This window comes from Nyctereutes procyonoides, unplaced genomic scaffold (genome assembly GCF_905146905.1).
Source record: "Nyctereutes procyonoides isolate TBG_1078 unplaced genomic scaffold, NYPRO_anot_genome, whole genome shotgun sequence".
Lineage (NCBI taxonomy): Eukaryota > Metazoa > Chordata > Mammalia > Carnivora > Canidae > Nyctereutes > Nyctereutes procyonoides.
Window position 1 is genome coordinate 11,296,398 of NW_026575031.1, and position 25,525 is coordinate 11,321,922.

Sequence of the window (25,525 nt, forward strand, 5' to 3'; positions counted from 1 at the left end):
TGTGTGTTTTTAAAGATTTTATTTATTTATTCATGACAGACACAGAGAGAGGCAGAGACACAGGCAGAGGGAGAAGCAGGCTCCATGCAGGAAGCCTGATGTGGGACTCAATCCCAGGACTCTGGGATTACACCCTGAGCCAAAGGCAGACACTCAACCACTGAGCTACCCAGGCGTTCCTAAGGCAAAATTTAAAATCTACTTAGCCTGCAGTGTTTTCATTTGTATCCTAGAGGTTGATTATTTTGTGCTGTGCTTATAATCAACAGTTACCCCACACGCCTCCTTTGATTCACTCTGCATTTTCTCTGTACCTGTTTGCTTGCACCTTTGGACTGTGGTTTTTTGAAGGGAAGGATTCTGTCTTTTTAAACTTCATACTTTCTTTTTTTTTTTTAATTTTTTTTTTATTTATTTATGATAGTCACAGAGAGGGAGAGAGAGAAAGGCAGAGACACAGGCAGAGGAAGAAGCAGGCTCCATGCACCGGGAACCCGACGTGGGATTCGATCCCGGGTCTCCAGGATCGCGCCCTGGGCCAAAGGCAGGCGCCAAACCGCTGCGCCACCCAGGGATCCCAACTTCATACTTTCATACAGTGTAGAACAGTGCTATTTTATAGCCTCGGTAATGATATATTTAAAGGAATGACCTAGGAGAGCTTTAGCTCGCCACTCCAGTTTTCACAAGCTCCACAACCCTCCTTCAGAATCATAATTAATATATAAAAAGAAAAAAAGTTTAAGAATTACAAATAAACCATTTTTAGAAAACACATTGTTTTTATTGTTGTCTGAGTAAAAACAGTGTGCTTACTATGCAGAAGTAACATGAAGTTAAGACAAGTCCTGTAGCTTCCCCTTCCCATCAGATTGTTATTCCTAAGCATTTATCGGGTAAAGAAATCTGACACTCCTAGTGCTCAAGAGATTGTTAACAGCTGTTATTAAAGAATGGCAGCCAAAAAAAAAAAAAATTGGATGCCAATGCCTGGCAAAGGATGTAGCATTCCTCTGAGAGCTGAGTCTCTCATTCCTTGTCTTTCCTTCTCCTATTAGGTTATATTATATCTGTGCTGTGGCCTGTATTCTGGATTTTCAGAAGACTTTGTTCTTATTTATCTTTACTTGTGTGATTCTCATCCAAAGCTTATTGTGTAGTAAATTCTTTGGGAAGTGATATGGCTAAAGTACTATGAAAAGTCCCCCTTGAACATTTTACCTGAAATGTTAAGTAAAGAAAAAGTCAGGCTGCCATCTGGAAGCCAGACTCAGTTGTAAGTTCTTTCAAAGCAATGCAGTATGGGATATTTAAACAAACTAAAATTCTAGAAAGTTTTATGTAGCAAATTTTGGTTTACTGCATTTGGGGAGGGTAGTTTAGAAACATCATAGCACATTTACACCTCAACCTAAATAACCTAAATAATAAAATGTGTAATATTAATGTGTGTAAATAATAAAATGACAGTAATATTACTGTCCCTCAGTTCTGAAGACTTTTTCTAGGGGTACCTGGGGTGGCTCAGTCAGTTAAGTGACTCCTGGTTTCTGCTCAGTTCATGATCTTGGGGTTGTGGGATTGAGCCTCATATGGGGGCTCCCTGCTTAGCAGAGTGTCTGCTTGAGGTTCTCCCTCTCCCTCTGCCCCTCCCCTGATCGTATTCTCTCTCTCTCTCTCAAATAAATAAATCTTTAAAAAAAAACAAAAAACTTTCCCAAGTTTTTCCTCATTAAAACAATAAACTGCTTGGGGCACCTGGGTGGCTCAGTTGGTTGGGTGACCTAACTCTTGATTTCAGCTCAGGTCCTGATGTCAGGCTCTGCACTCGGAGTGGAGTCTACTTAATTAAAAAAAAAGTGGGGGGGTGCCTGGGTGGCTCAGTCGGTTGAACATTTGACTCTTAATTTCACCTTGGGTTGTGAACTTGGGGTTATGGGATTGAGCCATTGAGCACTGGGCTCCATGATCAGCGGAGAATGTGCTTGGGATTCTCTCTTTCCCTCTCCCTCTGATCCCTGCCCTCCTCCCACTCATGCTCTCTCTCTGAAATAAATGGATAAATCATTTTTTAAAATTATAACTGCTTTATAGTGTAATCAATCAAAAGAACAAAAAATAAGGGGTTTAAATACTGAAAAGGAGGTGGAAAATTATCATTATTTGCAGGCAACATTATAATATACCTGGAAAACCTAAGAGAATCAGCTTTTAAAAGTTATTAGAAATAATAGGAATATTTGATAAGGCAGTCTTACAAAATAAATGTATAAAAATCAGTAGCATTTTCATATTTCAACTACAACCAGTTCAAAAATATCGTAGGTAAAATGATGGCAATCACAAATCAAAACAACAATAACAACAAACCCTAACAGGAAATATACGGGATCTAGAGGAAGAAAAATATAAAGCTTAGTAGAGGGTTAAATAAGTCCTAATCAGAAGACTCTGTACTATGAATATATGTATTTCTTCTTCATTGATCTATGGGTTCAATGAAATCCCAATAAAAATGATAACTGCATTTTTTTGGCAACTTGATTTTCAGCTCAACTAGAAAGTAATTACATGAAATTGATCAGCAAAATAAATAAAAATAATAAATAATAAAGACTTAGAAGACTTAGCTCTGGTAGCCAGTTTCCAAGATGGAGTCTAATGATCTCTGTCTTCTGGTTTTCACACCCTTTGTTACTCTTCCCACACTGTACCATTATAAGGTTGACAGATGAAATATAGAATGCCAAATTAAATTTGAATTTCAGACAAGCAATGTGTATTTCTTAGTATAAGTGTATCTTTAGTTGCAAGGGACATAGTTATAATAAAAAGTTTTGTTGTTTATCTGAAAATCAAGTTTAACTGAGAATACTATTTTGTTGTTGTTGTTAAATCTGAAACCCTATTAAACCAATGTTGATCTGACTAGTAGCTTATGAAAAAACTAATGGTATGTCATTTTCAAGATTAAGTTATAAAAGACTGTGGCTTCTGTCTTGGATACCCTCCCACTCCCCAATTTCTCCCCTGGAGGAAGCAAGCTGCAATGCTGTGAGCAGCCCTATGGAGAGACCCTACATAGCAGGGAACTAAAACCTCTGGCCAGCATCAAGTAAGGAACTGATGTCTGTCAACAATGTGAGTGAGCTTAGAGATGGATCCTTCAACCCCAGTCCAGCCTTAAAATAACTGCAGCCCCACCACAACCTTGTGAGAGACAACCAGAACTACCTGGCTAAACTAATCCCAGATTCCTGGCCCTTAGAAATTGTGTAAGATATAATAAATGTTGTTTTAAGAGTCTACCTTTTGGGGTAATTTACTATGCAGCAATAGGTAACTAATACATTAGTTATTTAGTTATTAGTTATGATCAATTAGATATTTGATCATAAAGTTATAATGATAAAAACAGTTTGTTATTTAATGCAGGACTCTACACTTAAATGGAATAGTATTGAGAATCTAAAAATGGAAATGTATATGAGAATTTTGTGTATGATGCAGGGATCATTCCAAATCAGTGTGGAAAATAATTAGTAAATTAATGACTTTGGAATAATTGCATAGCCATTTAGAACCTTGGTTTATTTCAAATTCCACTACTTCATTGATGGTATAGAGGGAAGTGATTACTTTTTGTATACTAATCTTGTATCTACATCCTTGTTATATAATTGCTTGACAGTTCCAGGAGTTTTTCTGTTGATTCTTTCAGATTTTCTATATAGCAATCACTTTGTCTGTCAAATACAGTTTTATTTCTTCCTTCCGAATTTGTTTATGTTCTTTTTCCTTGTCTTTCTGTATTGCATTAGTAAGAACTAAAAGGAAAAGGAGTGGTGAAAAGGGACATCCTTGCCTTGCTCCTGATCTTAGTCAGAAAGCTTCTAGTTCTCACCATTAAATATGATGTTAGTTATAGGTTTCTGTAGATGGTCTTTATCAAGTTGAGGAAGCTTCCCTCTATTCCTAATTTTCTGATAGATTTTATCAGATTGGGTGTGGGATTTGTCAAATGCTTTTTCTGCATCTATTGATATGATTTTTTTTAAGATTTTATTTATTTATTCATGAGAAACACACACAGAGAGAGAGGCAGAGGCACAGGCAGAGGTAGAAGCAGGTTCCACGCAGGGAGCCGGACATGGGACTCGATCCCAGGTCCCCAGGATCACGCCCTGGGCTGAAGGCAGCGCTAAACCGCTGGGCCACCGGGGCTCAGAAGCAGAGCCTGCTTCTCCCTCTGCCTGTGTCTCTGCCTCTGTCTCTCATGAATAAATAAATAAAAATCTTTTCAAAAATAAAATAAAAAGAAAATTTGAAAAAACCAAACCCACATTTCACTGAAATAAGAGGAAATACTTATTAGTTAGATTGAAATGAAATTGGTTTTCCTCACTAAAATCAATAGTCATATTTTCTGTCATAAGCATAGATAAACCACAAAACTCTTATTTTTGTAAGTTTTTTCAAGTCAAGATGAAGAAGTAGATACAGCCACAGAAAAAGACAGAAGAAAATAAATCAATTCTTAGGATCCGTGGTCTCTGATTTTAGTTCGATCATGACACAGTAGTATTTAATATATACTTGCTTAAAAGCTTAAGATTCAGGAAGGTATAGCTTAACAAAGTAATAAATAGCAACAACCAGATATGGAACAAGAATGGCAGGTTCTTCCATTTGAACTTCAACTGTAACTTGTTCCTTTAAGTTCACATGATAAAGACAAAACCTGTACTGACACTCTTGTTTAGTGAGCTCATAGTTTCTCTCTCTCTGATACTCCTATTAAGTGTACATTACAAATCTTTAACATTATACTTAAAGCCCTTATAGTCAAAGGTCAGTTGTGAGATTTATTGTAATATTTTATAAAATCTATTCTTTCCACCTATACGTCCTCCAAATTTATTCCTTCAAAGAAGTGACAACTCAATACAATTAGATCCACAGTGATAATAAATGCTATATCCAAAATGACTTTAAACATTTCACATTTTTTTAGAGTGCCAGAACCAGAGATCACGCAGAAATGAAACAACATACTTGCAATATTATCTCCTGGAAGAACAGATAAATCTTCAAGGTGTGAGCATTAAAACAGGTTGTTTACATAGATATATTATCAATGCCTAATGTATTCAATAAGAGGTGTATAGGCAAAGAAATTCAGTGATTAAATGGCCTATATACACCTTACAACTTTTCCACCAAATATTAAATATAGGAGAAAACCTTTTTTTTTTTTTAAAGACTTTACTTATTGGGGATCCCTGGGTGGTGCAGTGGTTTGGCGCCTGCCTTTGGCCCAGGGCGCGATCCTGGAGACCCGGGATCGAATCCCACGTCGGGCTCCCGGTGCATGGAGCCTGCTTCTCCCTCTGCCTGTGTCTCTGCCTCTCTCTCTCTCTCTCTCTCTCTCTCTCTGTGACTATCATAAATAAATAAAGAAAAAAATATTTTTTTAAAAAGACTTTATTTATTTGAGAGAGAGCATTGGCAGGGAGGGGGAGGGGTAGGACAGAGTGAGAAGCAGGCTTTCCACTGAGCAGGGAGCCCAATGTGGGGCTCTATCCCAGGACCTTGGGGTCATGACATAAGCCAAAGGCAGATGCTAAACCAACTGAGCCACTGAGTGTCCCAGGAGAAAATCAATTTTTTAACATTCTCTTAGGTACTTTTTTATGGTTTATGAATTACCTCTAGGAATCATTGACTTGTTTGTATAGAGTTTGATATATGTGTCTACCATTAAATCCAGATCATGTTTTATGTAAGAGTTTATGTTAAGCAAAGCCAAGTTACTTGGCCTTCATTCCATCAAATGCTTTTGAGGTGCATTCTGGAATGCTTTTGAGATGCTTTTGAGCATTTTCACAGCACTCATTTTCAACCTTCGTCATAGGAAGAATACATAAGACTTTTAGGAATGCGTAAACATTAGAATAAATTTGAGGTCAGGCTGATGGACGGCTTCCTAAGCAGTGGATGCGAGTTCTACCTCTTTCCCTCTGTGTTTCTACATGATTTTCTACCAGTGAAGCTGGGCTGAGAGTGTACCAGGATTGGCTAAATCACGTTTGTACAAGTCAGCTGGTGTTTCTCTGATATATTGAATTTGAGCTGTCCCATGACAGACAGTACCTGAGATCAGTGTTTATAGCTTTGGGGGTATTTTTCTATTGTTCTTTAGGTTCCTGAGTAATGTCTTCCACTGTTGAAAAACTTAGGGATCCTTTATAGTAATTCTTAGAGATTAGCTGAGATTCCAGTTTACCTTGCTGAGCTCTGTGGAATGTCTCAGGGAGTTTCATTTGAATATCAAGTTGGTTATCAAATTTATGGCTTCCTCCAACCAAAATCCATGTAGGTTTTAATGTTTTTCATCACCTCATTAGTGAATGCAACACTGCAGTCAAGCTGCTAGCTGCAAAGAAAACATCTAAGATGTGTCCTATGGGAATTTTATCCAATGGCTCTTATAAAAGATAAGACATTTTTTTAAAGGTTAAGATAGGATATTTTTAAGAACAACAATGACAAAAATAAAATAAAAATCTGTTGATAGTGCAGCAGAGGGACAGATTCTTAGCAGCCATAGTTATTCCATCTAATATTTATGTTTTAATTTATACCATCCAAACATAAAACAAATGCTTGCAGGAAATCTATTAAATTTTCAAAAACATCATGCTTGTCTCTCCATTGGATAATGACAATTTTCCTTCAGCTCATTACTCTTTTCTTCATTATTCTGAGAAAAGACAGAAATTACACTGTCACATTTTGAAAGAGTTGCAGTGAATGATGGGTGAAAGAACAAACCTTCCTCAATTGTTCCCAATACAACAGATACTCCCATAACAGGCACTGATTTTGCCAACCACTTTATTTAAGGCACAGGAAGAGCAGAGTGTGTAGAGAGCTTAGGGCCATTCCTCTAAAAGTCTTGAAGCAACTCATTTTTTTTTTTTGTACACATTTAGTTTTATTGTAACAAAGCAACTTGTACACTTTTAACGTTTAAAACTGAGCATCTTTCCTTTCCAGTGAAACAAAAAGAAAATTTAAAAATAAACAGGAACAAAATTACAATAGAGAATGTCAATTCCAAATAAGATCCTACAGGTTCTGCTGATTCTCCCATCGAGTGGCAGGGCTCAAGTCATCATTAGGAGAGTTTTATTTTAAAAGTGTCATCTTAAACTGCAAGGATGTCCGTTAAACATCACAATTAAACATGCCAAAGGAGAAGCCATGTTGTCAAAATGCCCACTTAACCCACCCAAACATCTCAAACCCACCCTTTGCTGACCTTCTATAACCCCATTTTTTTAAGTTTTTTTTTTCTTTTTTTAAACAAGAGAAAGTAGACAGGTACATGTTGGTAAATGCTAACTGTCCATATTCACATAGAGACACAGTGTAATCTCTGAGCCCAATATACAGAGAAAGGAGGAAAAAAGCTAGAATTCTATGCACTACTACACAGGGGCCTAGCACCCTCCAGCTTCCAGCAGAGCTAAGGGAGCAGAAGGTTTTTCTTTTTTCCCACGGAGCACGGTGGTGTTGATTCCATAAAGTTTTTGTTGAGACAGGAAGGAATAAAAATGAATTTGGAACAGAAAGGGGTAGAGATTCTTTTCCCGCTGTATTCTGCTCAAAGTATTTCCCCCCAAAATAAGTTGAGAACAATGGTATAAAGGGAGAGAAAAGAGACTTCAAAAAACAGGGCGAATGAGCACAAGAGGAGGGGGGGGGGGGAAAAAGAGACGCAACTTGCTCCCAGGGACTGGAGAAAATTAAAAAAGGAAGGTTGGAATCCATCAGTGTTCCATTAGTCATCTTCTCCTTCATCCTCCTCTCCTTCCTCCCCCTCATCATCATCTTCATCTTCTTCACCTTCATCCTCATCTCCTTCTTCATCAATATCTTCCAATCCTTCTTCTTCATCATCATCATCATCATCTTCTTCTCCTTCTCCTTCTTCATCATCCATATCAGGAACCAAGTAGTACTGTAATGGATTTGGCCAAATATCATCTTTGATGACCTCTCCTAGCTCATCTGCACCTGCATCAGAATGGTCAGTAAACCAGGTGAAGAAGCTCTCTGGTTCCTCGTGCTGTCTCTTCCTGCTGGCTTTATTCTGCGTTTGACTTGAACGTTTCGTCAAATCCTTTCCAGATTTCCATTTGATTTCAGTGGACTTTGACGATGGATCACCACTCTCATTCAGATGAAATTCTTTGGAGAGAACTTTATTTTCGAAGTAAGGGTTTTCATCAAAATAAAAATCTATTCTGTAACCTGATTTAATATCTTCAAATTCTGTCACTTCGACTCTTGTCAAATAATGCAGCGCCTCTTCATCTTCCTCCCCAAGCAGTGCAGACACTTGTGGATGGTTGACAAATGTTGTTACCCAAAAATTGGGGATTTTGGCGATCAATTCCGACCTCTTCTGAAAAAATGGTTGGCGGAGTTTGTTATATTTCTGTTCTACTTTCAAAATCTCCTCACTGGCTTGTTCATTAAGTCTGTCTATTTCATTTTGTACTTCATCAATATGTTCAATTGCTTCTTGCTGTTCTTTTTCTCCCTTCGGCAAGTGCTGAGAGGTCGACGTCTCCTGCGGCTTGGGGGCCGGAGGCAGCCTCGGTTTCTTCGTTTGAGGTGCGAGCGAGGACTGGCGCTTGGGGGGCCATGCTGTGAGGAAACCACGAAAGCGGGAGAGGGGCACGTCAGGAAGAAGCTCCGATTACTCGAAGCAACTCATTTTTGATGCAAATCTACTGGACGTATGGCACTCCTGGCCACAACAGTATTCCATATTTAGTTCCCATTTCTTGGTTATTATGGTATGAAATTACACAATCAAAATTTCTGCATTTGCTTCCTAAGGCAAGACGCCCACAACTTCTTCTCCCTGGTGTGGATTCATCAACCAACCTCACCAACACAGGTGGGTGTTCGTTCCCCTGCTTTGTCCATATGTCACCAGTGACCATGAAAGAGCAGTGAGTCGGGCAGCCCCGGTGGTGCAGTGGTTTAGGGTCTCCTGCAGCCGGGGGTGTGATCCTGAAGACTCCGGATCGAGTCCCATGTAAGGCTCCCTGCATGGAGCCTGCTTCTCCCTCTGCCAGTGTCTCTGCCTCTCTCTGTGTGTCTCTCATGAATAAATAAATAAAATCTTTAAAAAAAAAAAAAGAAAAAGAAAAAGAAAAGAAAGCAGTGAGTCTCACTTCCCTGATGGTTTCTTCCGAAACGCAGCACTCACAGATCTCTCATCTGACTGTGCTATTTCCAGTGGAACTTGTTAGTGCGTACGGTCTCCAAGTGCTTTCTCAGGACCTCTTCACCAGAATTTATCCCTCACATCAGCAATGCTTGAAAGTTATCAGGAGCTTAGAGAGTTTATGGGGTTTCATCAGCCTCTGGTCCATCCAAAGGCAGATTTTGTTTACATAAGAATCAAAATTTTGGATCCCTGGGTGGCGCAGCGGTTTGGCGCCTGCCTTTGGCCCAGGGCACGATCCTGGAGACCCGGGATCGAATCCCACGTCGGGCTCCCGGTGCATGGAGCCTGCTTCTCCCTCTGCCTGTGTCTCTGCCTCTCTCTCTCTCTCTGTGACTATCATAAAAAAAAAAAAAAAAAAAAGAATCAAAATTTCAAATAAGGATTTTAGGTATTGTTTTCCTTCTCTTCAAGGATTAAATGTGAAATGTCTTCATCCAGTTCTTTACCTCCTGCTTTGGGGTTCGAAGCATCACTGTTGTGTCTTTATTGTTTTATTCCTGGGCAGAAGTTTTGTCAATTTTTTTCTTGTTTGTTTTTGTTTTTATGTGTCAGTGTCCTGATTTCATCTTCATTCAATTCTTTTATTCATTTTCTGTGTCTATCATGCAGATTGTTTGGATGACTTGTAAGAAAAAAATTTGTCCTGTGAGGACAAATTCTGCAGATCATAGGGGGTCTCAAAGTGTTTAGTAAGTAACCAATAATGTTGTCTCTTCTAAGTTTTATCTTTTAAGTGTGCTTTTCTGTAATTCTTCACCTACTGATGTATTTGGCCTGGCACCTCGGAACCTGAAGGAGACCAGGTCTGACTCTTTCTTGTGCACATTGGGAGTTATGAAGGAGTTAGGTGTCCTTGGCCTACAGGCACAGCTCTCCCTTTCCTATCTTCTCAGAGTAGCCTACCCTCAGTAGGGTTGGGGAGGAGAGCCAGCCCAGCACCCTCAACTTAGAATTAATTCTATGCCTAACTGTTGACTAAATAGGAGAGTAGAAAAAAGACCTTTTTAGACAAAAGATATATATGCAAATGCATATGCATAGATATATATGCAAATATATATATTTTTAATTTACCTCCCTTGCATCCTGGTGTAGTCAGGCTTCTAAATTGGCCCCCAGTGACCCTGTTTGAATGTGGGCTGGCCCTGGTGAATAACAATAACAGAATGAGGTTTGAATTCTAATGAACAGAATAAGGCAAAAATGATGAATATCACTTTCATGATTAGGTTACAAAAGACTGACTTGGTCTTGCTTGCAGTCTCTCTTGTTCTCTTAGTTCCTTGTTCTGATGAAGTCAACAATCTTCTTATGAGCCATCCCATAAAAAAGTCAGTGTGGCAAGGAACTGAGGGAGGCCTCTGGTCACTTACACCTGAGGAACTGAGGTCCTCAGTCCAACAGGAAATGCTTTAAGCTTATTACCAAAAAAATAACCACAACCTCCCCCAGTAGTAATCCCCTGGCATGTATTCTAAGAAAAGAAGCAGGAAGAACACCACATGGATAATTATATTTCTAGTCCAGGGGTTCTCAACTGGGGGCAATTTTGTCCCTGGAGGGCATTTAGCAACATCTGGAGACATTTTTATCGTCATGACTTGAGGTGGGAAATGCTATTGACAATAGGTAGAGGCCAGGAATCGCTACTAAACATCCTACAGTGCATAGGGCAGCCCCAAATCAAAGAATTATGTCAGATGTGCCATCTGCATGTCAGTAGTGCCAAAGTTGTAAGAAATCATGTTCTAGACCAATAGTTTGATTCTTCACTTTGCTGTTGATGTTTCACCAATAGCTGGTTTGTCTATACTCTTATTATTTGTTAAAGGCTGGCAAAGTGTAGAATATTCCTGGATAACAATTAGTTGCAAAGATTTAACCTTAGGAGGTTAATAAGGGTACTGGGCATGAGACCCATCAGAGTAAGTGAGTGCAAGAATGAATCCATAATTTCAGGAAGCAATATCGTCCTTTTTTTTTTTAAAGCTATATCATCTTTTAATGGCTTCCTTCCTGTGATACTATAAATTATAATAAGAAATAGGTATTTGGTCTTTGTCCTGTTTCCAGCACAGAACTTCTAAAACCCTTGGAATTTCTTAAGCGGTGAGTGAGATAAAGAGGCCTCTTGTGATGTTAATGAGGTGGCTTTTGGAACACCCCCGGGTCACCTAAGAATGGGGCTGGTTGGCAGGAAAAACAACTCTGTGATTGGGAGGTTTAGAACTTTCAGTCCTACCCTCATATATCCTGGAGAGAAGAGGGACTGGAGGTTGAATTGATCTCCATTGGCTGATAATTTAATTAATCATGCCTATGTAATGAAGTCTCCATAAAAACCTGGAAATGGACAGAATCTGGACAGCTTTCAGGTTGATGAACACTTGGAGGTGCTGGGAGTAGCACACCCAGGCTGGGCATGGAAGCTCTGTGTCCCTTGCCATATACCTTGCCCTAAACATTTCTTCCATCTGGATGTTCATTTTGTAGCCTTTGTCATATCCTTTTATATTAAACTAGTAAGTGTATGTAAATGGTTCCTTGAGTTCTGTGAGCCACTCTGGCTAATAAGTTAAAGCTGAAAGGGTAGAGGTCATGAGAGCCTCTGATTTATAGCCTGTTGCTAAGAAGCAGAGCTAACAATGTGGACTTGCAACTGGCATCTGAAATCCAAGGAGTGGATCTTTGGAACCCCCAGTCTATAGCACAGGTGTAAACATGAGCTTGCTCTCTCTGTGTGTCTCTCATGAATAAATAAATGAAGTCATAAAAAAAAAACAACAACATGAGCTTGTAATTGGCTTCTGACATGGAGGGTAGTCTTTTGGGACAGAGGTCTTTTTATTTATTTTTAAACAGTCTTTTTTTTTTTTTTTTTTTTTATTCATGAGAGACACACACACACACAGAGGCAGAGACACAGGCAGAGGAAGAAGCAGGCTCCATGCAGGGAACCCAATGTGGGACCGATCCTGGGACTCCAGGATCATGCCCTGAGCCAAAGGCAGGCACTAAACCACTGAGCCACCCAGGGATCCCAATCTGTCTCTTTAGAATCTGATGCTATTTCCAGGTAGATAGTTCAGAATTGAGTTCAGCTGTAGAACACCTACCTGGTGTCCTGAGCATTGCTTAGTGGTGTGGGAGGAACCTCCTCCATACACATGCTGGAATTGGTCTTAGAGCCATTTTAATTCCCTAGAAAAAATCCTTGCAGCTATGCTTCAGAAACTCTAAACATATCCCTAATGAGTTTTTAGATTCTCTCTAAATACTCATTCTATATTGGTGGCTTAAGATTGTACCCTCACCTTATACCTGGTTTTTGCCTCTTCTGTTGCAGACTTGATTTTGTGTGTGCCTCAGAACAATGCTTTCACATTTGCTTCAACCTATACTCTGTACCTCTTAGGACAATCCCGATACTATACCATATCCAACAGTCCAGGGCCTTGTGGGATCAGGGCAGGGGGACTGGTGTCTGGACTTTAACCACTTATAACCAAATTGTTAGCAAATTGTTAATCCACGTATCCCTGAAGTTCAACATTAATTAATATCTATCATGTTAGATTTTATAAAATTTATATATATGTATTATATATATTTATGTATACAATAATTTACTTGCAACTAGAACAAAAATCATATTACTTAAAATTAGAAAGCTTTTCTAGTATCTACTAGCTCTGTAAATTTGGTATCACTATAATGTACAAGGGATCTGCAACCATAGCACATTTGAGCATTCAGCATTCTGCACATACACAGAAACTGGTTTAGCCAATGGGACTAAATTAGCTGATCCCAATTGCTTACTATTTTCATAAATATTTAATGGTTAGTTGGTAACTAGTCCCAGATTTGTTTTATCACCTAACCATAAAGCCATTGTCATAGGATAATCCCAAATTGGCAACTATGTTTCATGTATTACTCCAGGATGTTTATAGTATTCATATGAAAAGAATATTACAAGTTTCTTGATTTATCACTTACAAGCATATATTTTTTTAAAAAGCAAAAATATTTTCAAATTAGTTTATTAACTCTAGCTTTCTTTATTTGAGATTTTTAGCCTTGTGTGTGATCTTAAGAGCTTTTTAGTCATCCTCTGTTCTAGTTATATATTGCTGCATGATAAACCACCTCCAAATCTAGCAACATGAAAACAGCAGTTTTACTATCCTCACAGAATTCTGTGGGGCATGGTAGGGATGTTTTGTCTTTGTCCCACTCTGTCCAAGGCCTCAGCCAGGAAGACTCAGTGTTGAGTGGTGACTTGAACAGCTGGGAACTGGAATCATCAGGAGGCTTCTTCAGTCACATGCCAACACCTGGGCTGGGATGACACAAAGGCTTGGGGCTCAGCCAGGACTGTTGACCAGATCACTAACCTAGAGCCAATTTCTCTTTCTGGCTTGGGCTTCTTACAGGGTGGTGGCTAAGTTCCAAGAGGGAATGTCCCGGGAGTGTTCCAGGTGGAAGCTGTAGGGCCTTTTATGACCTACTTTTAGAAGTCACATGGCATTTCTTCCATACTCTATTACAGAGATAAGTAAACTGTGGCCTTGTGTCAAATCCAGCCTGCCACCTGTCGTTGTAAATAAAGTGTTATTGGAACATAGCCATGTCCATTCATTTACATTTTGTCTATGACTGCATTTATGCTACAATGCAGAGTTGGGTAGTTGCAACAGAGACGGTAAGGTCTGTAAAGCCTAAGATATTAACTATCTGGCCCTTTACAGAAAATTGGAAATTACCATAACATCTGTTTACCTCTCAGAGTTTTTTAATGTGCATTTTTAGAAATACTTTTATTCAGTAGTTGATGGAAGGAATTAAGAGGAAGGGAATGTAACTTTCAACAAGTCACACATTTATTGCAAGAACTGAATTTTAATAAAGTTTTTTTTGTGAATTATATATATTTGACATCTTGTCATAAGGGAAAAGTAAAATGAAAATAGTATATTTCAAAGGCTGGCTTTGATTTATCCTCCTATTTTAGATGCTTGAACCTTAAGTAACCCCATTTTTTCTTTTATTGTGGTTAAGTATACATAACATATAATTTACCATTTTAACCATATTTAGGTGTACAGTTTAATGGCATTAACTACAGTTGACTTGAACAACACAGGTTTGAACTGCATAGATCCAATTATACTCATGATATTAAAATACTGTAGATATACTTTTTCTTCTGATATATTTTTTAATTTTTAAATTTAAATTCAATTTAACATATACTGTATTATTAGTTGCAGAGATTACTTGTTAGACTTTAATCATTGTTTGGTTTTTAATTTTGTAAGCTACTTAAAATAGCTCTTCTCACTATGTGTATGCATGCTGAAATTCTGTGAGAGCAAGTTAAAATGGGAGTCAACCATGTTATTTAAAGTTTTATTCTTTTGAAATTTGCCTGTGTCGGCTCCTGTGGGTAAATATTTTGCTAGTAATTTTTTCTTTTTTTTTTTTTTAAGATTTTATTTATTTATTCATGATAGTCACACAGAGAGAGACAGAGAGGCAGAGACACAGGCAGAGGGAGAAGCAGGCTCCATGCAGAGAGCCTGACATGGGATTCAACCCTGGGTCTCCAGGATCGTACCCCGGGCCAAAGGCAGGCACCAAACCACTGCGCCACCCAGGGATCCCAATTTTTTCAAAGAAAGGTTAGATGACTTAACCCATGTTCACAGAGTTAATGCAAGGATAAGGAAGACCTTTAGTTCTTTAAAAAAAAAAAAAAAATAGAGGGAGAGATGGCAAACAGTTGTCTGAACAGTTAAGTTTCACTTGATCAATGAGTTTCAGGTTTTAGAAATCACTACTTATTTATGAGAAATTTTTTTATTTAAATATACTGTATTGGTACCATTTTAATTAACTCCAATTTCCTCATCTATGGAATGAAGGGATTGGGTAGTCAGTGGTTCTCAACCCTGGCTGTATATTCAAATCATGGGGACCCAGGTCCTATCTTAGATAAGTAAATCAGAATGTCTGGTGGTCAAGCCCTCTCAGGTTATTTTCATATTTAGCCAGGGCAGAGAAATAGGTGGTTAGGTGATTGTGGCCTTCTTTACAAATGGTAAAATTTTCTTGTTCTGTGCTTGTAAAGGGAATATGGAAATGGAAAGGTCCCCAGACTTTTTGCTTATGCTAATTGGAATTATTTGGAGTGAAAGTTGTACATTTTAATATGATAACTGTCATGATTTAATATCTTACAGTCATTTGGACTTGATAGTTTTAGCACGAACCTAAGTCAAACATTTTGATTTTCACATATCTTTTATTGACTGATTATCTGTCATTTCACACACTCATTAACTGAAGCAGACTTTCTATTTGTTTTTTTGTGTTTTTTTTTTAAGAATTTATTTATTCATGAGAGATACAGAGAGAGAGTCAGAGATGCAGGCAGAGGGAGAAGCAGGCTCCATTCAGGAACCCAATGTGGGACTCGATCCTGGGTCTCCAGAATCATGCCCTGGACTGAAGGCGGCGCTAAATCCCTGAGCCAACCGGGCTGCCCAGACTTTCTATTTGTTAATGAACTTGCTAGTATGACACCTCCTTTCGGAATAATATTGACACAAATCTGCAAGTATATATTAACAATGTTTCTCAAACTTGAGAGTGCAAATGAATGGCTTGGGGAATCTTTTAAAATGTAGATTGTAGGAAGCATAGGTGGCTCAGCTGGTTGAGAAGCTCCCCTGCTCAGGTCATGATCCAGGAGTTCTGGGATCCAGTCGGGTGTCAGGCTCCCTGCTCAGAGGGGAGCCTGCTTCTCCTTATCCCACTCCCCCTACTTGTGCTCTCTCTCTCTGTCAAATAAATAAGTAAAATCTTTAAAGAAATAAAATGTAGATTCTGATTCAATAATTTTGAGGTGAGAATCTGACTTAAGAATCTGGATTTCTAACAAGTTCCCAAATGCTACCCATGTTACCCATCTATCATCCATGTGCTACTGCTTGAATAGCAAGGTATTAACATACCCATCCAAACTGGCAATTAGAACTCAGAATTGCAAATTCAATCTCAGAACTGATTAAGAAAATGAATGAGGTCACAGGGAAAAGGGAAGGAGTGCTAGAGTCATTTTAAAATTCATTATACTATGCGTAACAGCACCTCTTTTTTATTTTTGAAAGAATCCACTGAGAAAATTATAGTCCTCTGTTGCTGGTTCTTTCTGTAGGCTTACCAATAATTATTTTCTGTGTGATATCTGTGTGATATCTTCCCTCTACAATATAGACCTCATGCAGTGGTAAATTTAACAGCCAAGAACTCATTTCATTAGGACAGTATAGTATAGTGGTGATGCGGTGAACTGGGTTTTGGAAGACCTGGGTTCCTATCACCTTTTGACCTTGTGACGTTGAACAGGTCAGTTAATCTCCTTGAGCCTCAATGTTGTCTTTAAATCTGAGCTAACAATCCCTGCCATATTAAGGTATTAAGAGGAACAAATAAGATAGATGGTTGTGAAAGTGCTTTGTATATCACAAAGTAATTTATACATGTAAGTTATTGTCCATAGAATATTCTTTTTAAAATTTCTTTTTTTATGAGGCATAATTGACATACATTGTATTAGTTTCAGGTGTACAACATAATAATTCAATATCTGTATATATTGTGAAAGATCACAATAAGACTAGTTAACCTCTGTCCACCATACATAGTTACAGATTTTTTTTTCTTGTGCTGAGAACTTTTAGAATGTATTCTCTTAGCAACTTTCAAATATGCAATATAATATTATTAACTCTAGTTGCCTTGTTGTACATAACTTATTTTATGTGTTTGTTTATTTTCTAACTGGCAGTTTGTACCTTCACTTGCCCTTCCTCCCATCTCTGGCAACACCAAACTGTTCTCTGTATCTTCCACAGAGTATTCTTGACTATAGACCCACATTGATGCTGTTAACTTTCAACATCTTTTCTAGCAGAAGGAACATTAACAAGAATTAGATGGTAAATAAGGCACCGGGAGTTTTTCTCTATCTCCTGGATTCCAAGAATAAAAAGATGGAGTTTTAAGAGAGTCATGGAAGACGGTCTGAAAAAAGAATCAGAGGGGGAAATGGTGGTGCATTCAGATTTTGTTACTCATCATCCCAGATAGTTAACCGCTGTCTCCTTTGCAGTTCCTTAGGTGTCATTGGGAATTATCAGAGATATGGATGGGAAGGCCTATCCAACTGATTGTGATTGAAAGCCATTTTTGAATAAAAAAATAGGGATCCCTGGGTGGCGCAGCGGTTTGGCGCCTGCCTTTGGCCCAGGGCGCGATCCTGGAGACCCGGGAACGAATCCCACGTCGGGCTCCCGGTGCATGGAGCCTGCTTCTCCCTCTGCCTGTGTCTCTGCCTCTCTCTCTCTCTGTGACTATCATAAATTTAAAAAAAAAAAAAAAGAATTGAATAAAAAAATAAAAGAAACAGGGTTTCTCTGATTCCTTCAATGGACTCAATTTAGAGAAATTGTTAATGCCATGTGTTTCCTTCACTCTCTAGAATGCTTGTGGCAGATCAATAATTTTCTATCATAATTCTACATCAGAGAGGCTTGGATTTCATTACAATAGGGGAATAAAAATATTAATTTAGAAAAAATTAATTCAGCCTCTGCGGGTAGATCAAGAAGTCTATATGAGGGATGTCTGGGTGGCTCAGCGATTGAGCATCTACTTTCCACTCAGGGTGTGATCTGGAGTCCCGGCGTCGAGTCCCACATCGGACCTCCGGCAGGGAGCCTGCTTCTCCCTCTGCCTATGTCTCTGTGTCTGTCATAAATAAATAAATAAAATCTTAAAAAAAAAAAAAAAACAAGAAGTCCAAATGATTAGATAGTCAACTTCATAAATGACCTCAGGATGAAAATCTGCAAGGTGAACTTTATATGTGAATAGCAATGGAGCAGTTTGGCCTAAGCATGTAGCTGTCTCTGCACTGGGGAACCTCAGGGAGGACCGGGGAGAGAAGCTGTATAAAAATTCCAAGGGGCTTGACTGAGCCAAAGCAAAACTAGTGCCCAGACCAGTAAAGTGCCCCATTTCATACCACTGTATAGTTCTAGGGATTGATTTAAGTAGAAAGGAGAGCATATTTTTATTGTGTTTATTCTGGCCTGGCCACAGTTCTGGGACCTTCAGCAGCTTTGTAGAGTGCCAAAAGCACTTACTTCTTTCATTGAGACTTTAATAGTGTTAGGCTGGTGCCTGCCAATCTTGAATAAATTTGGTGACCCTTCTTAGTGCACCTGATCACGCCCCTGAATACTCAGAGTTCTTTTCCTTCCTTAGCTGAAGAAGAAATAGAGGAAGAATACTCCTTCTTGACTACCTTTGTAATGGTGGTTCATTCTGTGTGTCAACGTGGTGAGGCTATGGAGCCCTGTTGTTTGGTCAAACGCCAGTCCAGATGTTGCTGTAAAGATTTTTTTTAGAGGTGATTAATATTTATTTATTTTTATTTTTTTTAATTTTTATTTATTTATTTATTTATTTATTTATTTATTTATTTTTATTTATGATAGTCACACAGAGAGAGAGAGAGGCAGAGACACAGGCAGAGGGAGAAGCAGGCTCCATGCACCGGGAGCCTGACGTGGGATTCGATCCCGGGTCTCCAGGATCGCGCCCTGGGCCAAAGGCAGGCGCCAAACCGCTGCGCCACCCAGGGATCCCTAGATGTGATTAACAATTAAATCAGTAGACTTTGAGTAAAGCGGTTTACCTTCCATAATGTGGGTGGGCCTCTTCCAGTCAGTTGAAGACCTTAAAAACAGACTGAGGTTTTTTGAAGGAGAAGGAATTTCCCTCAAGACTGCAACATAGACACTCAGCCTATTTCCAGCCAACCTTCCTGCAGATTTCAAACTTGGCAGCCCCCATAATTGCATCAGCCAATTCCTTAAAATCAATCATGTTCTCTCTCCTCATTCTCTCTTTTTCTCTTTCTCCTTCTCTCTCTCTCTCTCTAAATATATATATATACATATGTATATATGTATATAATATATATATGTATATATATCTCATATATATATATTGGTTCTGTTTCTATATCTATATATATATGGATATATCTATCTCTCTCATTGGTTCTGTTTCCCTTGAGAACCTTGAATAATACAACCTTTTTTTTAAAAAAAAGATTTTATTTATTTATTTGAAAGAGAGAGAGCGTACAAATGGGTGGAGGGCAGAGGGAGAGAGAGAAACAGACTCCCCACTGAGCAGGGAGTCGGATGTGGGGCTCAATCCTAGGACCCCAGGATCATGACCTGAGCTGAAGGCAGATGCTTAACCCCTGAGGTAGTACACTTTAAATTAATACAATGTTACATGTCAATTATATCTCCATAAAACAGAGGGGTGGGAAGGAACCTTATTTCTTTAACTTTACTTTTATCAATTCTTTCTTTGAAACTAGGACTGAGTTTTTAATTTACATCAATTACTTGTGTTTATTTGTAAGCATTTGTTCATGGGTTCACAGCTTTTTTTTTTTTTTTTTTTTTTTTTTAGTAATAGCTCTAACAGATTTCTATTATGCAATTTCTTCTTTTAAAAAGAACTTTAGGGATCCCTGGGTGGCACAGCAGTTTAGCACCTGCCTTTGGCCCAGGGCACGATCCTGGAGACCCGGGATCGAGTCCCACGTCAGGTTCCCGGCATGGAGCCTGCTTCTCCCTCTGCCTGTGTCTCTGCTTCTCTCTCTCTCTCTATGTCTATCATAAATAAGTAAATCTTTAAAATAAATAAATAAATAAATAAATAAATAAATAAATAAATAAAAATAAAAAGAACTTTATCATTCGCGGGCACCTGGGTGGCTCTGTTGGGTAGGTGTCCAACTCTTGATTTCAGCTCAGGTCATGATCTCAGGGTTGTGAGATCCAGGCCTGTGTAGGCACTTCCCCTCCCCTGCTCATGCTCTCTCTCCAAAATAAATAAAATCTTAAAAAAAGAACTTTATCATTCATTTGTCTTTTCCAGAAAATAATATTTCAAAATAACATTTAATAGAAAGTAAAGTTAAAATATAAATACAAAGTAATTTCTTCATACTTCTCTGTCACAGTTTTTTTCAGATGGAGCTTTTAAAAATATTTTCAATCTTTAGGATGTCTATTAAATAGTGTCCATTTCCTTTATGTCAAAATATAATTAGTTATAGATGGTGGATGATGGGAGGGGAAGAAGTGTATTTCCATGCACTCAGGACACCAAAGACTAAGAGATTGTTAGGAAGAATGACAACAAGAGTACAAATGCTGATTTGTAAGGGAGAAAGAAGGTAGTTCTATTAATAGTGATAGATTAACAATCCTTTTAGATTTTCTCCTAATAAACTGGTAATGTGTAAAACACATGGCTACCTTAGGATCTCTTCTCCTAATCTTCCTTGTTGCCTGAAGCCCCTCCACTAGGAGAGCAACTTTCCAAGACTGTCTCAAATACCTTCTTCACTAGGACTTGTGTATCTTAATCTCCTCATGTGACAGGTAGGTGCTTCCTTCTGTCTTGGTCATAGAAACACATATAAATATGATGAGTGTTTAAAGAATAAAAGGAACTCATCCATTTTCTAAGGGGGAGAAACGTTCAGAAAAATCAGCAACTTTTTTTGAGTATTCATCAAACATAAAATACCTTACTCAGGCTGTTTGGTGTGGTTCCCCCTGTTCCCCACAAAAGAGTGGAAAACATAGCTCATATCTCAAAGAAATTGCAAAGGGGCTGATTTTTAAAAAGCAGAAGATACACCTACTGTTTAAAAAGCTCCCAGAGACGGGCATCTGGGTGGCTCAGTTGGTTAAGCTTTTGGCTTTTGGTTTCCACTCAAGTTGAGATCTTGGTTTCTGCTGGGATTGAAGAATTGAGCCCTGCTTTAGGCTCCATCCTTAGCGTGAAGCCTGTTTGGGATTCTCTCTCTCCCTTTCCCTGTACACCTCACCCCCTCCTGTGCTCTCTCTCCCTCTAAACAGACAAACAAATAAATAAGTAAGTAACTAGCTCCCAGAGGGACTTAGAGTCTACATTCTGTCTATGGCAGAAGTTTTCCCCATTACCATAATTTCTTAGGAATCCCTTATGTCCCCAGAAGAGGTAAAGCCAACTCTGTTTCTCCCTCCCTCCAATACAAGCACCCCACAGTACCTATGACAACTATGTGCTCTGCACAGAACTTTTCCAAAGGTTGACATCTCAGAGTTCCCCTTAGCACTTGGTAGGCAAGTTGACCATTTGAGAGTAGAGAATAAAAGAAATGTGTGAAAAATATTTCGATGTATATAAGTAGAGTGTGTAAAAGGAATGTAATGTCCAGCCTTGTGTTTTTCCTTCCTTCCTCCCACTGGAATCAGTTTGAGTATTTGTTATCCAGTTAGTAGAATTTAGAGATCTGACTAGAAGTTTCCTTGTCTGGGGGTGCCTGGGTGGCACAGTCAGTTAAGTGACTGAGTCTTGGTTTTGGCTCAGATCTGACCTCAGAGTCTTAAGATCAAGCCCTGTGTGAGGTGTGGAGCTTGCTTAAGAGTCTCTCTCCCTCTGTCCACCCCCCATCTAAAAAAAGTAAATAAATCTTGAAAAAAAATTGTCCTTCCCACCAACAGTGCAAGAGGGTTCTCTTTTCTCCATATCCTCTCCAACATTTGTTTCCTGTCTTGTTAATTTTCAACATTCTCACTGGTGTGAGGTGGTGGTATCTCATTGTGGTTTTGATTTGTATTTCCCTGATGGCAAAGGATGTGGAGCATTTTCTCATGTGCTTGTTAGCCATGTCTATGTCTCCTTTGGTGAAATTTCTGTTCATGTCTTTTGCCCATTTCATGATTGGATTGTTTGTTTCTTTGCTGTTGAGTTTAATAAGTTCTTTATAGATCTTGGATACTAGCCCTTTATCTGTCATTTGCAAAGATGTTCTCCCATTCTGTAGATTGTCTTCTAGTTTTGTTGACTCTTCTTGAATGTGAACTGGTGCAGCCACTCTGGAAAACTGTGTGGAGGTTCCTCAAAGAGTTAAAAATAGAACTGCCCTCCGACCCAGCAATTGCACTGCTGGGATTTACCCCAAAGATACAGATGCAGTGAAACAGCAGGACACCTGCACCCCAATGTTTCTAGCAGCAATGTCCACAATAGCCAAACTGTGGAAGGAGCCTCGGTGTCCATCGAAAGATGAATGGATAAAGAAGCTGTGGTCTATGGATACAATGGAATATTACTCAGCCATTAGAAAAGACGAATACCCACCATTTGCTTCAACATGGATGGAACTGGAGGGTATTATGCTGAGTGAAGTAAGTCAATCGGAGAAGGACAAACATTATATATGGTCTAATTCATTTGGGGAATATAAAAAATAATGAAAGGGAAAGGAGAGAAAATGAGTGGGAAATGTCAGTGAGGGTGACAGAACATGAGAGACTCCTAACTCTGGGAAACGAACAAGAGGTGGTGGAAGGGGAGGTGGGCAGGGGGTTGGGGTGACTGGGTGACGGGCACTGAGGGGGGCACTTGATGGGATAAGCACTGGGTGTTATGCTATATGTTGGCAAATTGAACTCCAATAAAAAATATACAAAAAAGTTTTTAAAAATTGTCCTTGTCTGTCCAAAGGGTGATGATAGGTGATGCTTGGCATTTTGGGAGAAGAAGAGGCATCAGTAGCCCTCTTACACCTTTTAGACAGTGGTGAGAATGCTGTCCCTTTGTCTTTAAGCGTTATCTTAACAGATATCAATTTTTCTTTTCATTTTATTCCAGAGAAAGAGAGGAGTCAGGGATGAGTCCAAAGTTTTTAGCCTGAGCCACTGGAAGGATGGAGTTACCTTAACCAAATAAACAGAGGCAAACACTCAGGGAAAAGCAAGTTTTGGGAAAAAGATCAGGAGTCCAGTTTGGGATGTGTGAAAATCGAGATGCCTATTAGACATCCAAGGAGAGATACTGAGTAGGCAGTTGGATTATACGAGTATAGACAAGTCAGGCCTGGAAATAGAAATATGGAAGCCATCTCAACACATGACACTCCCAAGGGAGAAAACATGGATAGAGTGTAAGACAAAGAGCCAAGACTGAGCCCAGGAGCACTCTGGCCTTTAGGGTCAGATCTGGAGTCAGGAAGAACCAGCCAAGGACACTCAGGAGTAATGGCCACTGAGGGCAGTCCGAGCCAGGGAGAGTAGGGTATCCTGAATGCCAGAGGAAGGAAATGCTTCAAGGAAGAAAAAGAAGTAATCTGTTGAGAACACTGCTGGTGGAGATGTGCCTTGGATTTTAGATTTTACAACCTGGGAGATATTAGTAACCATAACAAGGATAGCTTATGTGGAGAGGTCGGGGTAGAGGCCTGAGTAAGTGGGTTCAGGAGAGAATGGGAGAGAAATTGCAGACATGGGGTTAGATGATTATTTTGAGGAATTTTTCTAGAGAGGGTACAGAAATAGAGCAGTAAGCTAGAGGCAAAAGTGAGGTCAAGAATGCTATTGTTGGGGATCCCTGGGTGGCGCAGCGGTTTAGCACCTACCTGCCTTTGGCTCAGGGCACGATCCTGGAGACCCAGGATCGAATCCCATGTCGGGCTCCCGGTGCATGGAGCCTGCTTCTCCCTCTGCCTATGTCTCTGCCTCTCTCTCTGTGTGTGACTATCATAAATAAATAAAAATTAAAAAAAAAAGGAAGAATGCTATTGTTGTTGTTTAAGTGGACGAAATAATACCATATTTGTATATGAATGGAAATGTCTCTGTAGAGAAGGAAAAAATATCAGTGCATCAGAGAGAGGGGAGAAATTGCTGGAGCAATTCTCAGAATGTCTCACAGAACTAAAGACATTTTAACCTTGTGCCAAAGTTTGTTCTCATTCTATGCAAAAGGAATGCCAACAGCTCTGGTTATGGAAATAGTTTCTGTAGGGACAGAGTAGAAAGCTGTTTGAAGGCCTCTGTCTGTATCCTGGAGCCCAAGAACACAGTGTGTGGACCAAAATGCTGGCCAATATCTCAGCTTTGGCTGGAGGATACATATATATGGTCATCCACACAAATAACACCCAAACTGCCTTTCTGTGCAGTGTAGGTTAGAGTAAGACCTCACTAAAACAGATTTCATACCACTTGTGATCATCTGAAGGGACAAAATCAGAATTTTACCTCAGAGATACCATTTCCATAGAAAATTAAGGCCATTTACAAAATTATATGGGAAAATTTGCAACTTTTTTAAAGGCTTCAGACATTATTTTCAATGAACATGCAAATAATAAATTTCAATGTAAGTAGCACCTTGTGGGAAGCCCATGCTTTCTTGTATCAAATTGTTTATTTTTTTCTCTGTTTTACTGTGGTGCTCTATTAGTCAATGTTTTCTTGGTCTACTTTGAATTACTACACTATCATATTAGAAAATAATAAAATTGCTGTTTATATAAAAATATCCCATTAGTCTAATTTTTAAATACCTGAGAAAAATCCCCCCCCCCCCCGATATGCTTCAAGAAATTTTAAAGAATTTTTTAAAAGATTTTATTTATTTATTCATGAGAGACACAGACATAAGCAGAGGGAGGAGCAGGCTTCCCGGATGTGGGACTCTATCCTGGACCCCAGGATCACACCCTGGGCTGAAGGCAGCACTAAACCGCTGAGCCACCCAGGGGTCCCCTTACTAATTTTTTTTTTTTATGTGATTTTCTTCTGTAAGTCATACTTGAAGTTACCGGCAATTCCAGTCCTATTCCCAAGAGAAATTAATATATCCACACAAAAACTTGTACACAGATGTTCATAGCAGCATTATTCATAACTGCCAAAAAGTAGAAATGGACAAATAAAATGTGGAATATCCATAGAGTGGAATTTTACTTAGCCACAAAAAGGAATGAAGTACTGATATGTGCTACAAAATGTATGATCTTTTTAAAAATATTTTATTTATTCATTCATTCACACACAGAGGGAGACGCAGAGACACAGGCAGAAGGAGAAGCAGGCTTCACTCAGAAAGCCCAACATGGGACTCTATCCCGGGTCTCCAGGATCATGACCTCGACCGAAGGTGGTGCTAAACCGCTGAGCCACCCGGGCTGCCCCAAAATGTATGATCTTGAAAACATTTTGCTAAGTGAAAGAAGCCATTACAAATTGTATGCTCCCATTTATGTGAAATATT

General features: G+C 39.0%; 1 protein-coding gene across 1 annotated transcript; it reads right to left on the reverse strand.

Moving 5' to 3' along the window:
- Positions 1 to 7,031: 7,031 nt before the first annotated feature.
- Positions 7,032 to 9,003, reverse strand: LOC129504124 (protein SET-like). The gene is made up of 2 exons (XM_055316630.1): positions 8,967 to 9,003; positions 7,032 to 8,718 (listed from the first exon to the last, which is right to left on the reverse strand). Exons 1-2 carry the CDS (start codon positions 9,001 to 9,003, stop codon positions 7,847 to 7,849), a joined length of 909 nt encoding a protein of 302 aa, XP_055172605.1. The 3' UTR covers positions 7,032 to 7,846.
- Between the last annotated feature and the right edge of the window lie 16,522 nt (positions 9,004 to 25,525).

Excerpts from the sequence above, each read along its gene's own strand:
- LOC129504124 (XM_055316630.1), bottom strand. The coding sequence starts at position 9,003 with ATGGACAAAGCAGGGGAACGAACACCCACCTGTGTTG. Across the intron at positions 8,719-8,966 it reads ACGAACACCCACCTGTGTTG|CATGGCCCCCCAAGCGCCAG; the intron begins GTGAGGTTGGTT and ends GTTTCCTCACAG.